The sequence below is a fragment of the Myodes glareolus genome, chromosome 2, assembly GCF_982192425.1.
Source record: "Myodes glareolus chromosome 2, mMyoGla1.1, whole genome shotgun sequence".
Lineage (NCBI taxonomy): Eukaryota > Metazoa > Chordata > Mammalia > Rodentia > Cricetidae > Myodes > Myodes glareolus.
Window position 1 is genome coordinate 121,904,362 of NC_142027.1, and position 23,865 is coordinate 121,928,226.

Below are 23,865 nucleotides of genomic sequence, written 5' to 3' on the forward strand. Positions count from 1 at the left end.
TATTTTATAAAAGAGGGGGCCTGTATAAAATACTCTCTACTTTCCTCCAAAATCTAAACCAGAAAATCATCATGGAAGTGTGACATCCCCGCAGCCCCCACAAGGAGTTGAAACGGGGTGGTATAGATTGCAGTCAGCAGGATTGACCTTCCACAAAAGGAACAGTCTCTGCTTGACTTCAGAAAAGTCTCACAGGAAGTGATGTAAATCTGTGGCCATTCTGCCTTGGGGGTTTTCAAGGGCTAGAAATACAGATTTCAACATGAATTTGCCAAATTTTTCATAATGGTGTGATGGCTATTCTTAGTTGTCAAGTTGACTTCATCTAGTAGTCATTTTAAGCAGATTCTCAGAATCTACTTAAAAGCAGGATGGGTACAAGTATCTGCGACCCCTGTGCTGTTGACAGGAGCAGGGAGGAGGAAACAGGAGACTCCCTGGAAGCTAGCTAGCCAACTCACCTTGAATAAGCAACAAAAAACAGCAGAGACCCTGTCTCAAACGAAATGGAAGGCAAGGACTGACATCCAGGATTGTCCTCTGATCTCCACATGTTCACAGGCCTACTGTGGCACATGCCCACCTGCACTCACACACAAGAAAGGAAAGAGACAACTTCCATGTGTTTGAGCACACACACACACACACACACACACACACACACACATATCATCATCATCATCATCATCCCTACACCCCTCTGGGCCAAGTCTGGCCCTATGGGTGCCTCCCTTTGCTCTAGAGTCCACTACAGGTGCATTCTTACATGCCAGTTAGACCATCTATAGACATCAATCCTGGCAGCCTCCAAGACTCTTTGGATCTCACCACTAATAATAAAGGTCAAGGCTTCCTACAGACACAGATACAGACAGACAGAGACACATATAGACACACTCACAGAGATACACAGAGACACATGGAGGCAGACACAGCAAGACACACAGGCAGACACACAGACACATATAGACAGACACACAGTCACACAAACACATATAGATACACAGAGACACATAAAACGCACACAGTTACAACTATAAGGCTTGTCTCCTGTTTTCTTTACTTTGTGCTAGCTCCTCCACTCTCAGCAGATTCCGAGAGCATCTGGCCCCTTTCCAGCTGTTTGCACCTGTTCGCCAAAAGTCACAAGATTCCCCAGGTCACAGGAGTGAACCTGTTTGTCTCCGTAATTCCCATCTCGCCAAAATCAACACTTGATTCACTCCTCTAAGTCCCAGGCCCGACGTGTAGAAATGGCCGGGCAGCAGATCCAGGGATCTCTCCGGTGGTGCTAATGACTTTGTCGGTGTTGAGGCAACCCCTGGAGTGACACTTACACCGATGCAGAGCCCTGTGGAAAATTCCATCCATCCTCCAGTCGCAGCCAAATGTATTACAAATACAGACAGAGAAACCATAGCAGATGCATCCGAGCCACTTAATTAAATCCCAGGGTCACCAGCAAAGCCTGTCTGGATGCAGCCCTGGGCTTCATAATCTGACAACTCACTCTATTTGGCTGCTCTAAAGAGTGGACCTTCTTCATGAGGCTCGCACAAGACAGCCAAGATAAAAAAAAAAAAAAAAAAAACAGATTCATCTTCCAAAATATCCTATCCTTTAGGAAGGACAGAGAGAGCTTTTAGCTCATTTTTGGGCATGGAAACAACGATGCACAAGACAACAATGGGATTCACAGTTTTGGACTCCCTTCTCCGAGGCAAGAGAACAAGGATTCCATCCTGCAGGGCTCCATAATGCTCCTGGAAGAGACCCAGAGTCTCAGGAGAAACAGAGCAAGTCATTTGTTTGAGCCCATGTCAGTGTAAACATTCAGACACCACCTCCCTAAGCCACTGTCAACGTTTCCTTTTTCTTGACTGATGTGGAGACAGAGAAATAAATGTACTGGGCTGGGGACAGGCTAAGTTGGTAAAGTACTTAATGGGTATGAGGACCTGAGTTCAGATCCCCAACACCAACATGAATAATTAGGTGTGTGCTTGTGATTCGAGGAATTAGAGACAGGAGGGTTTCCTGGGGCTCACTGGCCCCTGGTCTAGCAAAATCAGGAAGCATCTGGTTCAATGAGAGAACCTGTCTCAAAAATAAGGTGGTGTGTGGGTGGGTGGGTGTGTGTCTGTGTGTGTCTGTGTGTGTGTGTACATTTGCATTGTCAGTCTGTCTCATACGTACCTACCTCCTGGACCTAGGTTTTTCTCAACTCATAATATGGAAGGTCTTGGTTTGTTTAATCTGGCTTGCCCACAGAACAAAAGGATTGCCAGAAGTCTTAGGGCAAGGCCATATTGTAAGTTTTAAACCAGCCTGCTTTTGCCTTTGGGGACAATTCATACCCCATGGCCAGGAAACAAACTATGTCACACTGGAGGCTCCTGCAGATTCCTGTTCAATGAGACTTTGTGGATCCAACACCCTCCTTTATCAGACGTACTCTAGAGCGAATCCCTGGTCTCATGCAGGCCACACAGAGAAAGCACCAACCTTTTCTAGACCTTCCCTTACTAGCCACCAGGAAGTGGCTAAGACTGACACCAAGGGCTGGCCAAGTGGCTCGGCAGATCAAGGCACCTGCCTCTAAGCTTCACGAACCGAGTTCAAGCCAGGGACCCACACGGTGGAAGGAGGGAAATGGGTCCAGAAAGCTGTCCTCTGACCTCCACATGCATGCGTGCATGTGCTTGTACATACACACATTAAGAAACTAAATTAATCAATGCAAGTTGGAAAAGCCTAAAACCAGATCTACTTTCACCTCTGAACAGAAGCAGACACGATGTAAAGGGCAGGCTCTTTGGGTACATTCGATTTTCCTACACTATCTGAGCAGATTGGAATGGGAGCTCTCTGGGAGATTTAAAGATGGAATCTTTTCTCTCTGTGATCTCTGCTGCAAGAGCAATGAGCAACCAATGTGCTGAAAAGGTGACGGGGGACAACAGAAACGCTAATCTTAAAGCTTCCTCACAGACAGCAAGGACAATGAAACTCCTGGCAGATTCCGAAAAAATTTGGAGCCAAAATATTCATTGATCAGTAATGAAGAGAATCGGGCAAAAGTACCCCGTGTCCAGATTTCTCAACTGCAAGCTGTGTGTCCCTTTGGTAGTATTCAAATTAAGCCAGGAGGTGCATGATGAGGTTTTTATTATTATTTTAATAGTCATTTACTTTAATGTATATTAACAAAATTTTAACACATCAAGCTCGTTGGTTTTATTATCTTATAATGACCCTAAATTAGTTTTTAAGCCTGAGGAAAAGGAGGCTTTTATCGGCACCAGACTTCAGCCAGCTGAGGCAGACAGCTGCTGCAGGAAAGCAGGGCACGTGAAGAAAATATACTCAGTAAATAACCCAACCGGGCATAGCCAGTTGGTAAAAACTGCAGTGATGTATGGATTGCCAGAGTAAAGGAAGCAGCCTGCTTATGAGAAAGACAGAGAGGAAGGAAGAAGAGGGAGAGGGGAACAAGGGAACAGATCATCACTTGAGACCAAGAACCAGAGAAGGAAACAGCAGCCTCTCTGTTAACACTAATCTCCTTTTTTGAGAGGTCATCTCCCTCCCTTCAAATGAAGGACATTCAGACAGAACATGCAGGAGATGAGAGAGAGAGAGAGAGAGAACATGCTGGAGGTGAAGGGAGAATGGAACACATGAGCACGTGCTTTCCTTCAGTACCTTCACGACATCTTCATCAGCCGACCTGCATTCCACAGACTCCAACACATCCACCACAGATCCATCTTCTTGAACCCCCACGACCTTGACGGGAACTGAGACAGGCTTTCCGGTGAGGATGGCGGTGTTCAAAACTTCTGTGTCCTGAGCGAGAGAACAAGGGGTACAGGTGAGCAAACAAGTGATAACAGGGAGCAGGGAGGGAGGGTGACCAAGCGAGCCGCCCACCATTTGGACTCCTGTTAGGACTACGAAATCCCCAGCAGGATCAAATGCTTGAACATTTGGTTAGGCCCTGTTAGAACATGGGCCTGCCCCTGAAAGGTAGTGGTCATTCTTGGACTGGAGAGATGGCTCAGCAGTTTAGGTCACTGCCTGGTCTTCCAGAGGACTGGGCCTCAATTCCTAGCACCCATACAACCATCTGTAACTCCACCCATACAACCATCTGTAACTCCGGTTCTAGATCTGACACCCTGTCCTCCACAAGCACTGCATGCACATGGTGTACATACAAACATGCAGATAAGACACACACATAAATAGAAAAATTTTCATTTATATTAAAAAGAGTAGCCACTCTTTTTTTTTTTCAAACTAGCAGGGAACTTTATTCAAAAGCAAAACACTCTTACAGAGCCCAAAGAACGACACTGTCAAAAGCCACGGTGGACCATAAAAATGAACGCCGCACTTAAGGATCCAAATTTTTGTCTTAGATTTCCTTTTATGGGATTCAAAGAGAGGAGGAGTTTAGTTAATAGAAGGTATAATTTGAGTGGTTCTCTATTTTATATTATTATTTTTCTTTTTTTTGTTTTTGTTTTGCTTCTTTTGTTTGTCTGTTTATTTTTTTGAGACAAGATTTTTCTGTTTAGCTTTGGAGCCTGTCCTGGAACTCACTCTGTAGACCAGGCTGGCCTCGAACTCACAGAGATCTGCTTGTGCTGGAAGTAAAGACGTGTGCCACCACCTGAGTAGTCACTCTTAAGAGGCCAAATCCTACAGTGAAGATCAAGCCACACCCCTGCTTACAGCTCTTCTCTGAGACCTAGTTAAGTAGCTGCCTCTGTCTCTCTGTATCTCTCTCTTTCTCTCTGTCTCTCTGTGTCTCATAAGTCCCTCTCCAGGTTTTAAAGGAAGCATCCCCCTCCCTTTACGACCCCCATCACGTTCATCTGCCGCATATATCATACATGTTCCTTCTGCTCTCCCTCCCACCCCCAGGTCTGATCGTGGTCCTGAGGCCCTTTCACCTAATGCACCACACTCCTAATGAACAGGCTTGCTTTTCCAAACCCTCCGCAGTTGCTCCATCCTATTTAACAGCCAGCAGCAGAGGGCACTGTTTAGGACATAATGGAGCCGTCAGAAGTAGAGTTACTAAAAGGGAATGGGTCCCGGAGGATAGAAGGTTCCAGAAAGTTGGGTGGGGTTCTGCCTCACACTGTAGATAATTTAGCCCACCCAACAGCTAGACTCTCCTTAGTCCCCAGCGGCAGGGGCACTGTCCTCTCTTCTCATCTTGCAGACATGACTGCTACGTGGCACAAGAATTATCTTCGATATTAATTAATTAGCACATGTACATCTGCAGTTATGTGGTTTGGGAGGATTTTTTTGGAGGCTTTTGGAGGGGTGTGTGTGTGTGCGTGTGTGTGTGTGTGTGTGTGTGTGTCTGTGTGTGTGTGTGTCTGTGTGTGTGTGTCTGTGTGTGTGTGTTTGTGTGTGTGTTTGTGTGTGTGTCTGTGTGTGTGTTTGTGTGTGTGTGTGTGTCTGTGTGTGTGTGTCTGTGTGTGTGTTTGTGTTTGTGTGTGTGTGTGTGTGTGTGTGTGTGTGTGTGTGTGTGTGTGTGTAGACCAGAGGACAACTCCAGTGATCATTCCTCAGAAACCATCCACCATGCTTAGTTAGACAGCATCACTCACTGGGACCCAGGACTCTCTGAATAGTCGATGCTGTCTGACCAGTCAATTCCAGAGCCCCCCTGTCTCTGCCTCCCCAGCAGTGACATTACAAGCACACACCACCCACTTGGCGAGCTTTTAATCGGGTCTCTAGAGACTGAACTCAGGACCGCACACCGACAGGTGCATTATCACTGAGCAAACCTCTCTCTTCAGGATCTTAGTCTTCGCTTGAGATTCACTCGGAAAGTGATTGCTCATTTTGGGGGACTTCACAGCACAGTGATGACAGACTTCCTAGGGGGTTCAAATTAAGAAAACAATAGCACAAAGGGCCAGAGAGAACCGGCTACAAGTAAGCACCTGCATACTCCAGCTGCCACCAGGACCTTCCTGTCCCTCACCTTCCAGTTCTCCCTGAGACTGTCCTCCAAATCCAGGTGTGTGTGGCTTTTCTCTTCTCACTCTGGCAAACTGTTGGGATGCTGTAGGATCTATCTTTCTCATTTAGCTAGATCAGTCCATCTCGTGGCACACTGGTTCTGTTAGAGTTGATCCCACCTGACCCCATTAGGCTTCATGAAAAGGCACAGGACCCTAAAACAGCCAGGGAAAGTATCCTAACATTGTGTCCACAGTGAAGCCAGTAGAAAAATCGCAAGCAAGACCAGGTTTCTGGTCAAGATTTCTTGATTCCCCAATGCAGCCCCACCTGAAGGTCACTCGCTGTCTTTTGATGCTTAGATAAATGTGTGCTTTAACTAAACTTCAGCTTTCCCTAAAGCCAGTTTGAACTGGGTTTTATCACTTGTAACCTAAAAGTCTTGTGTGAGACTAGGAGACAGGGTGGGCTCTAGAGAAAGAAGCCAGCTAATGCCTGTGCCCTGGGGAAGCCCTTGGAGGAGACACTGATGCATTTCCCAGACTGAGTTTCAAGGGCAGTTACAGATTTCCTACAGCAAATCAAGGCTGACCCTGACTTACAACCCTGTCGTATGCAGCTCAGTGTCTGTGATTCCACGTTTCGACTCTTCCATGAGTGGCTTAGATTTTTGCACCTTCCTCCCCCATCATCCATGGACAGTCTCTCAATACTTCTGATGGCAATTGCTCCCATCCCTCTGCACACTGAGAAAGAAATCACTGTGTTCAACATCACAGCAACGTCATCCACTGCCAAAGATACAAAGCAAGCATCTGTTGAGAGACATGACTCCTCGGCTCCTGATCTCGGAAGGGCTAGACTTCACACGAAGGTGTGCAGACAGCCTTTCAGAAGTGCATTTCCACCAGTGTTCAACAGAATGGCACCACAGAAGATGGCAGAGGAAGGTGAGCAGAAGACTCTCTGCCCTGTGAAAGCAACAAAGGAGCTGGCGAATGCCACTGAAAACAACTATTCCAAATGCATATGGGGCCGGGGCACCGTTTACTCAAGAAACACAGACTCTCGGCTTTTTAAGCGAAAGGAAACCAGAGAACTCAGTGGCATTTTACCCCAAGCTTCTCTCCTCCTCTCCGGGGCTGCAGTGGTCTTGAACACTGGCATCTCACCTTCACAGAAAAGCCTGCAGTGTAGACACTGCTTGAGGGTGCAGCTGGAGACCTTCAGAAACCTCAAGTCACTGGAGGACCTGCCCGCCAAGCTGTGTGTGACCTGAGTCCGGGCTCACCTGGTGGAAAAGCCTTCTACTCAGAGATGTTTGTCAAGCAGAATTATGGGCAATTGTTTAATCCCAGAGCTGTTGGAGGCCATGGATAATGGACAACACTTGATCAAAAATCTTATGAGGAAAACACGGGAAGCAAGAGGACGGTGGGAGCTTTAAAAGGCTATGACTGAGCCCTGGGAAATAACAGATAGAAAAAGTGACAGGCACATAGGGAGATTGTAGAGAGATGATAGATCGATAGATAGATAGATAGATAGATAGATAGATAGATAGATAGATAGATAGATAGATAGATAGACAGAAGATAGACAGGTGGTAGATGATAGGTAAGCAGGTGATGGATGGATGGATGGATGGATGGATGGATGGATGGATGGATGGATGGATAAAAAGAGAGAGTGAGAGAGAGAGATGACATCAATAGATAAATAGAAAGATAATTAATAAATGACTGAAGGTCTCCTGGCTTCCAGGCCCCAGGGCAAGGACAGAGAAGAGTCCCACAGCTGCCCTGCACTTGACACGCAGCATGAGCAATGCACCTCCAATGCACAATGCTACTAACAGTAGCTTCAAGTAACTTCCTGACACATTGACTATAACCTCTCAGAGTAAAGATTCAAACTTACTGCAAACACACACATGCTGAGCCCTGGTTAGGTTTTGCCTTCCACAGCCCAGCAAGTGCTTTAGCCACCGAAACCACATCAGGGTGCTGGGGAATGAGAGCCACAGCTCTTATCACTAGAAAAGTGAGTCTTAAAATGGAAAGGAGATGCAGTGGGAACTCTGAGCACAAAGGACATCGGGGAGAACGAGTGAGAGAACTCATGTGTCGAGCTTTATGTGTTTACGTGTATACAGTAGGAAGTGTACATGTGCATATACATAAGGCTTTTCCTCACTTCAGTTCTCTGAGAGGCCGTAGATGCAAACATCAGACTCATTCAGTATTTATCATGCCAAGTGCTGGGGTTTAAGTTCCACATACCATTCTCTGAATAAGAAGATAACAGGTCTCCGTGGAGAAATGGTGGATTGATAGGCAGAGGGAAGCAGAGAGCAGAAGCCTAAAATATCTCATGCAGCCAGGAGATAACTAAGTTCTCAAACAACAGAAATGTCAAAAAGGACACAGGAGACGGCATGAAGGGTTGTCCGTTGCCGACCAGGGACAATTTAACATCCCAGTAAACAATCATAGCAGCCAATTATAATCTATGGAAGAAAATGAGTTTCTGAATCCACACCGCTATGATTAAACAAACAGCGGAGAAGGAAGCTGGGTCCTTGGGGTGGCATTCCGACTCATAAATGCAAAGGAATCATGAAATTAGAACCCCACCACCTGGCAGCCACCATTTATGCCTTAATTGTCTCGGGTAAGAATCATTAATGGATTCCACGGCTGACTGCAAGTCTAAGAAACTGGCCGTTTGCAAAGTGTCAGCGTCTTGGTGCAGGAGAAGTAACGATTTCCAAATGAAGCAACTGCAGCTCATCCTGATGATCAAAGATGCCGTCACTCGTGAAGGAATAGCCTGGATCTTGAAAAGGACATGCTGACACTTTGGAAGTATAAACTGAACTCGGAACAAGGACGTGAAATAAACCCAACCAGGAGGTGTTCGGCAGAGAGAGTGGGCTGTATAAGCGTGTCACAGTCTGAACAATAAAGGGTGGGAAAGTGCTATGGATTAGGGACAGGATACATGCAGTGTCCTGGACTAGGACCTCAGACTGGAAAAAAAAAATAATTTGGCTGCAATGGACACAAATAAAGGATAAAATGTGGAGGAGCTTGGAGATGAGATAAACGTGCGTAGAAATGTCTCTGTGCACTGGAGAACTCCAGGGAAACCCTGTGGATGAGTGGTTAGGATAAAATACCGGGCAGAAAGCGACCTGGGGAAAAGGGGTTTGTTTTGGCTCACAGTACTAAGGGAAGTTAGGTGGGTGTGGCAACCAGGAAGCAGAGGGAAAGAAGGAAGTGGGGTTCTGAAAACCCTTAATGTACTTCCTCCAGCAAGGCTCTACCTCTCAAAGGTTCCATAACCTCACCAAACAGCGCCATCTACTGGGGACCATGGCTCAAACATAAGAGCCTGTCAGGGGTAATTCTCATTCAAACCACCACAACCTCTTTAAAAGGCCATTATGTATGTAACTCACTCTCAAGCAGCGCAAAATAAAGTGTTTAGTTGGGTGGGACAGTGCAGGCCTTTAATCCCAGCACCCAGGAAGCCAAGGCAGACATGTCTCTTTGAGTTCAAGACCAGCCTGATCTATATAATATGCTCCAGGCAAGCCACTGCCACAAAGTGAGACCCTGTCAATAATAATAATAATATAATGTCATGTGTTCGTGCAGAGAGAGAACACTAACCCTTGCAGGAACTCTAGAGGAAGAATTTGAGAATGGAATTTCTTCAGAATCATGGATCCAATCAAAAGACCGATAGAGCACAGCAAGGAGAAATAAAGGAATAAATGCATAGATTGAGGATACAAGTGCCTTATGAATATAACTAAACACAGTTAATACTTTTCTTAAATATTAGATAAGAACCAGGCACTGTGACAAGTGACATCTGTCATTTATAGAAACCATTTTCTATTGATAATACACATTGATTTTATTAACAAGTTGTTTAATCCTCAGATAGTCCCACTGGACTCTCTGTGTCCCCATTGCATAAAGGATGGAACCGAAGCTCAGAAGAGTTCAGCGATTTGGCCAGAATTGTGATGTTGCTAAGCAACAGGGGTAGGATGGGGACAGAAGCTCTTGGATGCCACAGCTTCCATCCTGGGTGCTTAGCTGGTCTTCTCAGCTCACATGCACAATGGACCCTCAGTCCCATTCCATCTCCTAACTCCAAACGAAGCTTTAAGGATAAAAGACAGATTTGTAGAGACATTGATTTCAAAACCCCTCACAAATAACTTATATAAGGGCGAGGGAGACGGTTCAGTGATCAAACTTGATTGGCACACCAGCATAAGGACTGGAGTGCAGATCCTCAGAAATCCACACAAATGTTAGGGAGGAATGGAGTAATTCCTAATTACTAATTACAGTTAGTAATTCTAGCCCCAAAAGGCAGAAACAGGGGTCTCCAGAACAAGTTGGCTACTCAGACTAGTCATACTAGTGAGCTCTTATTTGGTTGACAGACCGCTGTCTCAATGAATAAGGTGGGAAAGCAATGGAGGAGGACTCCCAACATCAACCTCAAGCCTCCACATGCATGTCCTTGCATGTACACATGCCCTTATACATGCAAAGACATGCACACACATGTATGCCTATACCACCTCTATGAGACAAATGGAAAATTTTAATATTAAATGTTATATAAATAATCCATCCATAATTTTTATAAAAACAGTCGAGTAGTCTCAGAGCTGCAGATGATGACCATGCGTAGCTTCTGGAATGCTCTATTCTAGCTTCTACCCCAGCCCATGAAGCTCTGGATCACCGTTTCTGAGGCCTGGCCTCCTCTGGATTCTGGTCCCTGGATTCTAAGTAGGAATCTAATTTCCAGACGCCATAATTTCTCATTTTTAAAACCCCAGAGCAATTGTAAACCTCACTCAGAAACGAGTAAGGACACAGGCTCTAATTTAGTTAACAACAATCAACCCGGTGTTGTGTCTCATATAACTCAGAAATCAGCCCAGCTCCCTCACTCTCGGTGGCTATTTTTAGAGTGGAGCAATTTATTATCCACAAGGCAATGAGAGAGGTCAGAAGTCAACTCTTTGTGAGTTCTTGAGCAACACAAACAGGAATGTCTCAAACAGGACAAGCCTCAGAGAGTCAAGGTGACCTCCAGTGAGGGGCTGGACTGCAAACTCCAGGGTGCGTGCCCAGGAAAGTGGGGAAGGTGGTTTAGAGTAGCGGCCACTGAGTGCAGTAGCGTGACATTAACTAATGGATGAAATTAAAGGTTACCAGAGGGAAGCTGGAGGTCTACCACAGCAAGATCCAAAGGGGGGGCAGCCAGCCCCCTACACATTCCACAGGGAGGAGGAGCTGAACTCTGTAAAGCCACAGGAGCAGAATCCATGGTCCCGTCTTCGCCATGGCTTCCCATGCTGCCTGGAGTATATTGAGATCTCAAAGACTGTGGAATGATGGTAAAGCCATCCAATATGATGTAAGGGCCATTTGTGGAAACCTTCCTCCTCTGCTCCCTATCACCATGGCAACAGTGACCAGGCACCAAGTCAGCATTTTATAGTCACTGTTGACTGGTCTAGATGTGAGCAATAGTCCATGCTGAGCCAACAAGCTGTCTCCTGAAAATCAATTTAGAACCAGGGCTAAGGGACTCTGACCTCAGCACAGCTTGTTTCCAGAAAGGAAAATCAGAACTGAGAGGCAATGATAGCGCATTAATGCCAGCAGAGTGGCAGTAAGAAAGGAAGGGGCAGAGATGAGAAGTGGGGGCTGCTGAGTCCTTACTTGCATGCCATGCCTCCCTCCTCCTCATACGCCAGGATGCACCATGCCCTTGCAAAGAATCCCCACATTGGGCTCCCACTGTTGCTGGTGGGTTTCTGTCCCTTGCTGCAAGTTTAGATTTGGCTGTCAACTAGACATAAACCTTGAGTCATCTGGAAAGAGGGAACCTCGACTGAGAAATGTCTTCTATCTGAATGGAATAAATGAATGTCTTTGGGGCTATTACTGCTAATTGATAAAGGAGAGTCAGACCGCTGTGGATGGTACCGTGGTACCATCCCTAAGCAGGCGGGCCTGGGCTATATAAGAAAGGTAGCTTATACAGGGGAGTGGAAGCAAGTCATAAAGCAGTGTTTCTCCCTGGCCCATATTTCAGTTCTTAGCTCCAGCTTCCTGCCTTAAGCTCCTCCCCTGACTTTCCTTTCCAACGAACTGGAAGCTGCAAAGCAAATAAACCCTTTCCTCCCTGGATTTACCGCAGCAATAGACAAGCTAACTAGGACATTGCTATAGGAGTAGTAGCCAAAGACGTCAGTGTCCTTTGTATCTTGGGTTCTACAGGGAAGACAGATGAGCAAACGGTCTTCGCTTTTCTTTTATGTGTGTGCTTGCATGCACATGTGTGTACATGAATGTGGACACCAGGGAGCAAACATTATGCATTATTCCACCTTGTTTGTTGAGATAGAAACCTTCACACACTTGAAGATTCCTGAATAGGCTAGGCCGGCTGGCCAGTAAGCCACAGGATCCCCTGTCTCCATCTCCTCAGTACTGGGACAAGCACATACATACTATCATGACTGGCTTTCTTATGTCTGTTCTGGAGACCAAGCTCAGGTCCTCAGGTTCACTCAGCCAAACTGAGCCACCTCTTCAACCTTTGTTCTTCAAAGTCACACCAAAGCAATGGACATGCTCAGTCCCATGGGGTTTCTTTATTAACTGGAACTGAACACGGAAGCCTGCATCCTTCCATGCAGGTCCTATACCTGAGAAGTAGGTGGGTGCAACAGGCCAACATGAAAGCCCCAGAACTGAGTCAAGAGACCTGGCCGCTACAACCAGCTCCTTTAATGACCATGAGTCAACAATAATCTCTTCTGTTGTGTTGACCAATATGATCCAACCTATAGCTTCCCAGAGGTCAAGAGATGCTGGTGTAAAGACACACGTGCTAAAGGAAAGGATTGTGACAATACTGAGTAGATAGGGTTGGTGAAACCTCAGCATAAGAAAAATAAATGGTCAGGTGTAACATGAGGGCCTGCTTATTGGGGTTTCTGTCCTGACCAGTTCCCACAGACAGTAAGCCCCCAAAGAAATTACACAGAGAATCTGCATTAGTTATAAACTGGTTGGCCCATTAGCTCAGACTTCATATTAGCTCTTATAACATATATTAACCCATTATTCTTATCTATGCTAGCCACACAACTCAGTACCTTTTTCAGCAGGGCAGGTCACATCGTCCTTCTTCCGTGTCTGGGAAGGATTGGGGAAGAACAGGCTTCCTCCTTCCCAGAATTCTCTTGTTCTCATTGACCAGCCTCTACTTCCTGTCTAGTTGTCCCACCTATATTTCCTGCCTGGCTACTGGCCAATCAGCGTTTATTTAAAACATGATTGACAGAATATAGACAATTGTCCCACACCGGTCAGGCAAGGTGGTAAACGCCATTTATCCTGGCAGTTGACAGACAAAACCAGACAAGTATCTGTGAAGTTGAGACCAACTTGGTCTACATAGTGAGTTCTAGGCCAACCATGACTACATATAAAATCTCTGTCTCAAGAAGAAGGAAGGAAGGGAGGAAGGAAGGGAAAGAAGGAGGGAAGAACGGATGAAAAAATGGACAGATATGGAGGGAGAGAAGGAGTTAGGCAGGCAAGCCCATAGAGTGCTGAAGATGTTTATAAATAGGGGATCCCACACTGACAGCAAAACAAGAAGAATAATGACCAGCAGAGGGCGCCAGTAGGACGTCTACACCAACATCAGGCTGATCACTGAGATGGGACCTGACTCATTCCAAAGGTAGCTAATGGGTTACCCAAAGTCAACACCAGGCTGATCACTGAGATGGGACCTGACTCACTCCAAAGCACAGGCTCTTACCCATGCTGCAGAGCATGTGGAGGTGAAACTGGAGGCAGTGTGAGATCTTTATCCTGTCAGTGCCTGGGTAGAACTGGGCCATGACAGAAGAATACAGGACACTTGAATCTGTGCTACCCATGGCTCTGGCTCCATATTTGGTAGATATGGAGTGATTCTGTGATATTCTGTTGGCACTCTGAGCCCTCCACTACCCCCTCAAGAGGTCGATGGAGTAGAAATTTGAGACCAGGAGCCTATAAAACACCCCTTGGAATTCTAAGTCTGGGGTGTGGATCTGAGGATCCCAGAGACATGATCCTTCTCATGATAGTGTGCCACACAGCTGGGCAGTATTCACTGGACACAGAGAAATATGCCTGAGGTCAGGGGAACATAGGTTTAAAGAAAGCCATGTGGGCTAGATGCAGCAGAGAACTCTAAACTTTAGACAGTCGTGGAGGCATACGAATGTCAGAAGAGGGAAGTTTGAGCCAGCCTGGTTTCCAAGGGAGCCTCTTTCCTGTGCTCCTCATTCAGGGGTGCCCTGTTTATCCACACAGCAGGCTCCTACACTGTGTAATAATTACATGCATTTTCTCTAATCCCTTTCTACCCGTTAACACTCCCTTAATTACAACTTTAACCACTTAAGAGTGTGCTTCCTCATTGTCTTGGGTAGATGGGGATCTCAGCCTGTTTGAGCTAAATTAAAATCTAACACAACTTCCAGTTGCCACAGGACTAGCAAGCAGAGGCATCTGTCTAATTAAAATCTAAAACAGGCTGATATCAGTACTGAGAACAGCACTACTGAGCCTTGAGCCCACAATGACAACTTCATTTAAACACAAATACATCTTCTGGGATAGTTACTGTGAACTTCCTGATGCTCTGTGAGCACAGTGAGCATGGGAGGAGGCACCTGCTGGCCAGCTCTGCAGTCAGACCAACGGATAGAGGGATGGAGGGACAGACCATGTATGGACAGAGAAATAGATGGATGGGTGGATATATAACAGACAGATGAGCAGATAGGTGGGCGAATGGATGGACAATAGATAGATGGGTGGAAGGGTTAGTGGATGTACAAAGAATAAATAGATGGAAAATTGTGTCAAGGGGTGGATGGATGGACAGAGAAATGGATGGATGGGTGAAGGCATGATAGACAGATAATGAACAGATGGATGAATGGATGGTAAGTAGATAGATATATGAACAAACGTGGTTAGATGGGTAGATGTATGGATGAATAGTTAGATGGGCAGGTGAATAGACAATGAATAGATGGATGGAAAATTAGAGGGATGAATTAATGGATGAATGGACAAATGGATAGAGGGTGAATGTATAGAAAGAAAATGATTGCTAGGTGAATAGATGACAGACAAATGGTTGGATGGATGGATGGATGGATGGATGGATGGATATATGATGAACAGAGATAATTGAATAGGTCAATAGATAGATGATGGGCAGATGGATGGATTGATGGACAGAGATGGTTGGATGAATTGATAAATGGATGATGGGCAGATAGATGAATAGATGGATGGATAGATGGCTGGCTGGCTGGATGGATGGATGGATGGATGGATGGATGGATAGAAAGACAGTTGAGTGATTGAGTGAGAAAGACAGATGAATAATTAGACAAAAGCGTGCACTGCCTCACACACATATGCACATACCCCTCATACATATGCACACACAAACCCTCACATATATGTGCACACATCACACAGAAAACTACATCACCTCAGGAGTATTCTCTATTATAATCAAAAACTTTCATTTTTTTTTAAAAAAAAAATCTGTCTGTGAGGAAGAGGAAATTGAACCTTTCTGGGCAGACCTGAGAGAAAGCACTTGAGAATTTACATCTTGAGGATGCTAAAAGAAGGTGGCAGGAAGCAGGATTCTGAAAATTACATCCGAGTCTGTTGTTTCTTGGGATTTCTTTTTCTTTTCCATAGTGAACCTGCCAAGACCAAATGTGTGGTGTTGGAACTGAAGCGCTCCTCCTGGTCTGCTTGGCACTGCCACCCAACCTTACTAGACATAAGTGCTAGGACTAATAAATACAATAGGCAGTTCGCTCCATGACTGTAACTCGGAGTAACAGTTGTGCTGCTTGTGAAATGTGTTTCAATGTTCACGTTGATGAAAGTGCTGGATGCAAACCTGCCCTTGTCTTCTAGGCTTCCTTCCATCAAAGTCCAGCATAGCCTTTCCCTGCCTGGATGGTGGAAGCGCACTGAGTGAGTTCAGACGAGCTTTCCAGGACTGCTATGACAAACTACCACAACCCTAATGGCTCAAAATAATGTAGACTTATTCTTTCGGGGTTCTAGAGGCCAGAAGTTGGAGATCTGGCTGAGCCACACTCCCCCAGTAGTTTGTACGGGAGAAAGGCTTGTTTCTCACAGTGCCTGGTGTCTCCAGATGTCACTTGGCTCATGGGAGCATCCTCCTCATCTCTACCCCTCTTCACATGGCTCCCTGTTCTCTTTGTCTTCTGTGTGTCTTGAAGCTCCTGTTTTCATAAGAACAGTGGTTAGTGGATATAGGCACTACCATAGGTCCCAGATGGGCTCTCCCAAAGTATTTAATTACTACATAGAGGCTCCATTTCTAAGTAAAAGCTCATGCCCACAGGTACTCGCAGGTTAGAAACGGAATAAATCTTTTTAAAAATCAGGTCTTAATTCTATATTTTTAGATTTGTCTTTAATAATGTGTCTGTGTATAGACATGTGCACATGAATGCAAGAGCTCACAGGGCCCTGAGACATCAGCTCCCTCTAGTAGCTGGTGTTACAGGCAGTTACTAGCTTCCCAGCATGGGTGCTGGGCATCAAACTCAGGTCCTCTGCAAGAAGAATAACTGCTTTTAACCACAGAGCCATCCTTTTAATAGGGCTTATTTCTCAAGAGAATATAAAATAAGGCACAAAATTGATGTGGGATGCCCTTCTGTATGCTGTATGTTTTATTACCACTGATTAATAAAGAATCATATTTGACCAATATCCAGGCAGAATAGAACCAAGCAGGAAATCTAAGCAAACATAATGGGAAAAAGAAGGCAGAGTCTAGGAAATGCCAGCAGCCATCAGAGAAGCAAGATATGAGCCTCAAGGTAAAGTATAGATTAATAAAAATGGGTTAATTTAAGTTGTAAGAGCTAGTTAATAATAAGTCTGAGCTAATAAGCCACACAGTTTGTAATTAATATTAAGCTAATCAGTCTGTGCAACATGGTGGGTTTAGCTTTTGCTCATACAAACAAAAAAAGTTTGTGGGCCTTCTGCATACTACCTGATGGCAGCATTGGGAGGGGAGGATAAGTGTGTCATTCATTGCTACCTCCTTCATGTTGGAAAGCTGGGCAGGACAAAACCAAACAGCCACTTTGGTCTAGCCATGCCCATTTATCAATTTAAAACAATGATAAAAATATGACTACAGATATACAATAAAGACAGATTCAGATAAAAAGACCACTAAACGGGTCACAATGTGTTTGATAAATATGCATAAGCTGGGGAGAGAGAGGATAAAGGGCAGAGTCAAAGATTAAAAGAATAATTTAAAGATAATAAACTGAGATTCTTAAAAAGAAAACAGAATAATAAAAATATTATGATAAGCCATGTAAATATGGAAAATACACAGAGAGTATGGATTATGTATATTATTGTGTTTTCTTTGAATTTTTTTGACCATTAGTGAGTTAACTACAGAGAGACACTTGATTGTGGGGGCTGCTAAGCTAAACCAACATAAAGATATTCTGACTTCAAAATTTGGGTTTAAGGATATGCTGCTTTAGTTAACAGGTTCTGCTTTTGTTTCCACAGAAGAAGAAAAGCTACAGATTTCTTCCAGGATAATATTGTTTGACCAAGTAAGACCTCCTGGGAGATCTCCAATAGGATTTATGGCCCAGGTGATCCAACACCCAAAACAGCTTCAGGTAACAGGCTGAGACAATGTAGTCTCACAGACTACTACAACCATAATTCTAAATTTTCTCAGGATCCCCACTGCCCCCCATCAGCAGGAAGTAGTATAGAAAACTAGACCCAAATTCCCAAAATACTGTTTATGTTTATTTTCATTCATGGTTATAAATGATTAATGGTCATAGTCAGTCTCTTTCTAAAGGAAAAAGGGGAATATAATGTAGAAATGATTTTAAAAGGTAGATTATTGAATCTACTTTAATCTAAAAACAACAGTTAAACTCAAAATACTTTACATTGGTATGAATTTGGGTTTATTGATAAAATTTAAGGTCAATTTTATTATACTATATGTATATTTCTACTCTTGTTTAAGGCACTATGCTTATACAGATCTTTTAAAATGTGATGTATAATGAAGAAATACAAATTAATAGTCATCTATAATAGTCAAACTTTATAGTCATGTTAGTTAGGTTTTCTAGATATACAGAGTTATATTTCAGATGGATAAGTAATCTTCAAATACTTCAAAGACCTACAGAATATGGCATTTAAAATGTTTTACAAGACACATCTGTAACACCAGTTACTTCAAGAGGATGATGGCATGAGCTCCCTATGGAGTTTGCTTTCATTGTGGCAAGGCTAGTCATTTGGGCAAGAAACTGCTCTTGCCTGGACTGCTTGACTGTATGCTGTATAAACTGGACATGCAGGACCCACAGGAAAATGATCACTAAACTTTGTCAAACAAGGCTTGATGGTCCTTCAGGGTTCCTGCTTCACAGAAGAAAATGTCAGACATTCTGCAGGACACAGAAAAAAGTGACTGACAAACTGTCAATAAAGGTGGGGCAGACTTTCAAATTTCATACTTCATTGAAAAGTCTGCCAGATACTATGGGCCCTTTAGGGTGAAGATGTATGCTCCAGTGTTACAGAAGAACTTTAGGTGACAGTCCAGAGAGCCAGATATCTCTGTCATTTCTAGCGTTTTGGAAGTTGTTTACAAAGTACTTCCTGCTTACTCATGTAATATTATATCCTTCTGGGGTCTTTGATGGAGTTGAAGACTAGATAGTTATTATTATAGTTTTCCTTACTTAGGATAAAGGATAAATTAGGTATGAAACTTTAGTCTCAAAAAGATAGGATAGATGATAGAGTACTTTCTTTAATTTTGCCAAATACAAATAGAGTAAATATTAATACTATGATTCTTGCTTGATATCTGTTTTATTATACATAATTTTACAAGGTTAAAGTTAAAATTTTTCTTTTTAATTAGAATGTGGGATGGCCTCTGTATGCTATGAATATGTTTCATTATCATTGGTTAATAAAGAAGTTGATTTGACCAATAGCCAGGCAGAATAGAGCCAGGCAGGAAATCCAAGCAAAGATAATGGGAAAATGAAGGCGGAGTCTGGGAGATGCCAGCAGCCATAGAGAAGCAAGATGTGAGATAACAAGCCACGAGCCTTGTGGTAAAGTATAAAATAATAAAAATGGGTTAATTTATGTTGTAAAAGCTACTTAATAATAAGCCTGAGCTAACAGACCAAACAGTTTGTAATTATTATTAAGTCTTAGAGTGGTTATTCGGGAATTGGTGGGTGGGAGAGATACTTCCAGTTACACGAAATAAAAAGCATTTGCCTTTATGCTAAAAATCAACAACAAATTATTTTGATTCTCACCTGTATTTGCAAAGAAGCTCCATTTTAAGCATTATTTTCAAACTAAAAACCTGGGGACGTAGCTCAATAGTGGGACACATGCCTGCATGTACAGAGTCCTAAGACTGAATCCCAGCAAGTAAAAGAGGTAGGGTGTACACTAGTGCCCCAGCCATTCCCAGTACTCAGGAGTCGGTAGTCAGATGATCTAGGCTCCAAGGCCACAGGGAGATGCTGTCTCAAAAAATACAAATAAATCCCAGTGGTGGTGGCACATGCCTTTAATCCCAGGAGGCAGAAGCAGCAGGATCTCTGTGAGTTTGAGGCCGGCCTGGTCTACAAGAGTTAGTTCCAGGACAGTGGGACTGTTAGACAGAAAAACCCTGTCTCGAAAAGCAAAAAAAAAGAAAGAAAGAAAGAAAGAAAGAGAGAGGGAGGGAGGGAGGGAGGGAGGGAGGGAGGGAGGGAGGGAGGAAGGAAGGAAGGAAGGAAGGAAGGAAGGAAGGAAGGAAGGAAGGAAGGAAGGAAGGAAGAAAGAAAGACACCATCATTGTTTGGGGAAAATTAATCTATATGTTCATTTTTTTCCTATAAAAGTCAGTTTGCAAAGCAAATGATTGCTTCTCCGTGGTGGAGACGCCTTCCTGTGAGCTCTACAACATTCCGTAGTCCAGAAACCCTGCAAGACTAAAGATTTTACCTTTTGTTTCCAAAGAATTGACCCAGACAAGCAATGGCTGTCCTCTTCCAGAACAGAGAAGGGGACGCTGATTTTTTTTTAGCTGTCCCTAGCCTCGTGAAGGAGCAGACTTTTCTGAGTGAGTGGAATGTGGGCAGCCTCTGCTTCACCACCGCTCAGGCCTTATCTGCATAGGGAAATTGATTGACAGGAGGAGGCCCTGACCTCCAACAGCCAATCATCACTTGGCATTCCTTTGACTTCTCTAATTGGCTTGAAGTTGTGCACCTGACTCTAGTTGATCCAATGGAATCTGGCTTCCTCTGACTGACAGCCTCCTCGTTGCCATGGAGCCTTTCACAGGAGAAGAGACTAGCCTAACCGATGAGTGTGACTTAGCTTTTGCATTCTGGGGCCACGGTTATGCAGCTGTAGTCCCTAAAGCTGGGGCTGTACGTCAGACAGAAAACAATGGGTCCCAGGGACCCCTCCATTAATGTAGCAACCAACCTGCCCCCGTTAGGTTCGGAAACAACTTTTTAAAGGGACTGGGCTGAATTCAGTTTTGGGCTAAATAAGGTGGAAATGACACAGGAGTATTTGGGACACGTTCCTCCCCTCCCCCACCGCCACCCAAGCTCAAAGGGAGAAAATCTAAGTTCCCTAATGTAGCCAGCAGGAAGAAATTAAAGTTAAATAAGATGGTCGCATCAGGCCCTAGAAAGGAAGACATACCCACAGGCATGTGTAACCCTTGGCCCACTGACCACATACATCCTCAGGGCAGCTATGAATGCCACCCAGCACAAAACATTAATTCACTTAAAACACTATGAGAGAAAGGAGTGGGGGTTGAGTCTTCTACTACTCAACCGTGCATTCTTGAGAGTTGAACTTTGTGGATAGCAATGCCACTTTGTCGTGTCAAAAGGGCCTTTCAGAGGGAGCCACTGTCAGCACAGAGATGTATATACAGAAAGGCTGGTGGGCACCTTGTGACATCATCCGCCAGCTCAGGAAAGAAACATACCTCACCAGCACCTTGGTCTTGGTCTTCTCATCCTTCAGAATAATCCTGTTGCTTGAGCCCCCTGGCCTGTGGCATTTTGTTACATCCAAATACAAGATGTCAGCCTCAATTATAGATAAACCCAAGGCTCCCAGCCATAACAGAACCCCGGGGCCACCACATCTGTTTGCAAAGCGGATGGTAATAATTTTCTCTCCTAATTACACCTGCCAGCACCTGCTCTCTTCGCCCTCGGCTGGATGTAACTGTGATTTCGTTTGCACAGTAATGCCACGCCATTCCTATCAGCCACTGTCAACAGCTTCACAGCATCCCTGGGAGGCAGGCAGGGAAGGGATGACTGTTCCCATCACCAGGGTGAAGACGCTGTGACTCAGGGGGCGTCCTGCTTGCTGAAGGTCACAGATCTGGTTACAAAATATTCCCTGGGGAAAGAGCCTGTGTCATCTATCTCCTGAATACGTATTGCTGCGGGGACATATTCATTATTACTTATTTTAATAAGAGGCTGGGTATGCTTTCTACTCAAATTCCGTTCCTGCAGTATGCATTGTGGGAGAGATAAGTAAAGAAAGACACTGGGTCATTCTTGACCTAAAATCCTGAGTCATGTAAGTGTACTTGGGTAAGGGACATATTTTCTCAACAACTCAACCTTATCATTAAATATAGGAATGAGGGCCAACGAGATGGTTCAGTCAGTGAAGGAGCTTGCTGTCAGCCTGACGGCCTGAGTTCAATCCCTGGGCCCACATGGTATAAAGAGAGAATCACGGGTTGCCCTTTGACCTCCACAAGTATACTGAAGCATTCACACCTCCTCCTCCCCAATAAACAAACAAATAAATAAATGTAAAAGCAAGATAGACTTTATCCACATTTTTGACCCTCTCTGCCACATGACGCTGATTTCCACCCCCCTCAATCACATATTTTCTGAAGTTAAAAGCATTTTCATTCTTTCAGGTTCTCCTGTAAGTGAGGCTGGTGAGGCAGGCTTTCACCTCAGAACAAGTGAACTCTAAAGCGAGGTTTGGTGAGTGGATGGGTGGGGACATTCACAGCTTAACTAATGGGTTAGCTGATTAGACGGCTCTTGATTTATAATGCCTGGGAGCTAGCCCCGGTGTCTTCTCACGCCCACGTCCTCAGCAGCCAGCACTGGTCCTCCTAAGCATTGTTCTTGTGAGCACTTGAACATGTTTGGGGATGTCAGAGATTAAGATCTGCATCCTTTGCTGATTGGCCTGTGTTGCTACCATTCCTTTACCACATAAGTCTAAATTTAAGAAATCTGTCCATACCACGAATCCTGATCAGCCATGAGGTCATAGGAATCCCCAGGCTTTAGTTCCTAACACTTCCTCCCTGATTTTCCCTGCACCAGACTCCCCCAGCAAGTCAATCAGCTCTGTCAAATTATAAATCATACTGAGGGTGTGAATATCAAATTCACCTCAAGTTCAATGCTCTGGGCTTTTCATTCTATTCTATGACCTTCTTATGGAAACCCTGTGAGGCTGGACTGTGAGGTTCCACAAGATGGAGCTCATGCCTAGTAGTTAGCAGAGCCAAGAACCCACGGCTGACTGGGTCAAGTGCCCTGGGGGAGAACCTACAACCATTATTCTGCGATGGACACAGTGTCTCGCGGCACCCTACGTTTTTATCTGTACACCCACAGATTGACGGCTCTCTCCACCCTCGTCAGAGAAGCTTGCTTCGGTAGTGAAGAAAGAAACAGAGACCCAAAACTGATCAATGAACCCAGACGTGGTAACTGGGGAGTTGCTCAGTCATAATGAGACAACTCTGTCATGCTCCCTCCGCACAAGAATCAGGGACTACTGTGGTGCAGGAGACGTCGGAACTGTACTGCCGAAAGGCACTGGTTTAGTGCAGTGAATCAGGGCTGTCCCACTGCATGGGTGAAGTCAGTAGCTGTGACAGCATGCACAAGACCCCTGTAAGTTCAAGCCCCACAACACCCCAGTGTGGATGGGAGAGGGACTCATCAAGTCTCACTGCTAGCTGAGGACCTTTGGAAATCTCTGTCCGCTGGGGGAAGAAAAGTTAGTTTCCCTCAGAGACACAGCCCCTTAGAGGTTGCCCCTGTCCCAGTCGAGGGTCCCATACCTGCTCACACAGAGGAAACACTAAGTGAACTCTGGTTTTAAAAGTGGGGGCACATGAAGTAGGAAGAGAAAAGTAGAGAAAGAATGAAGTGGAATTGGATGGATTTAATCAAATCACATTATATGCTACATCTGGCTTTTAATGCCAGTGGTACACACCCTTAATCCCAGAACTGGAGAGGATTGATTATAAAAAAGGAGGAGAGAGCTCTCAGACAGTCTCATTTTGAGACTCCTGGAGGCAGGATCACCATTTTGGACTGAGGTAGAGGTAAGAGCCAGTGGCTGGCTGTTTTACTTTTCTGAACTTCAGATTGAACCTCAATTTCTGTCTTTGAGTTTTTAATTAATCGTGCTACACACACATTCATGACATGCAGAGGTAGAAAGATGCAGTATATGAACATAAACACAGGTACCTTTGTGTGTGCATAACGACAAATGTCTGTGGCTAAAAACGATTACATGCATGTCTATGAGAAAACATGTCTCCGGCACTGTACTAAGAAGC

At 44.6% G+C, this 23,865-nt stretch overlaps 1 protein-coding gene across 1 annotated transcript in view; it reads right to left on the reverse strand.

Annotated features, from left to right (window-relative positions):
* Tmem132b (transmembrane protein 132B) overlaps positions 1-23,865 on the reverse strand; it is a 280,169-nt gene that overhangs the window by 41,161 nt on the left and 215,143 nt on the right. The window contains exon 5 of the mRNA XM_087903622.1: positions 3,706-3,849. Within this exon, the coding sequence (XP_087759748.1) occupies positions 3,706-3,849 (144 nt within the window). The remainder of the gene's footprint in view (positions 1-3,705; positions 3,850-23,865) is intronic.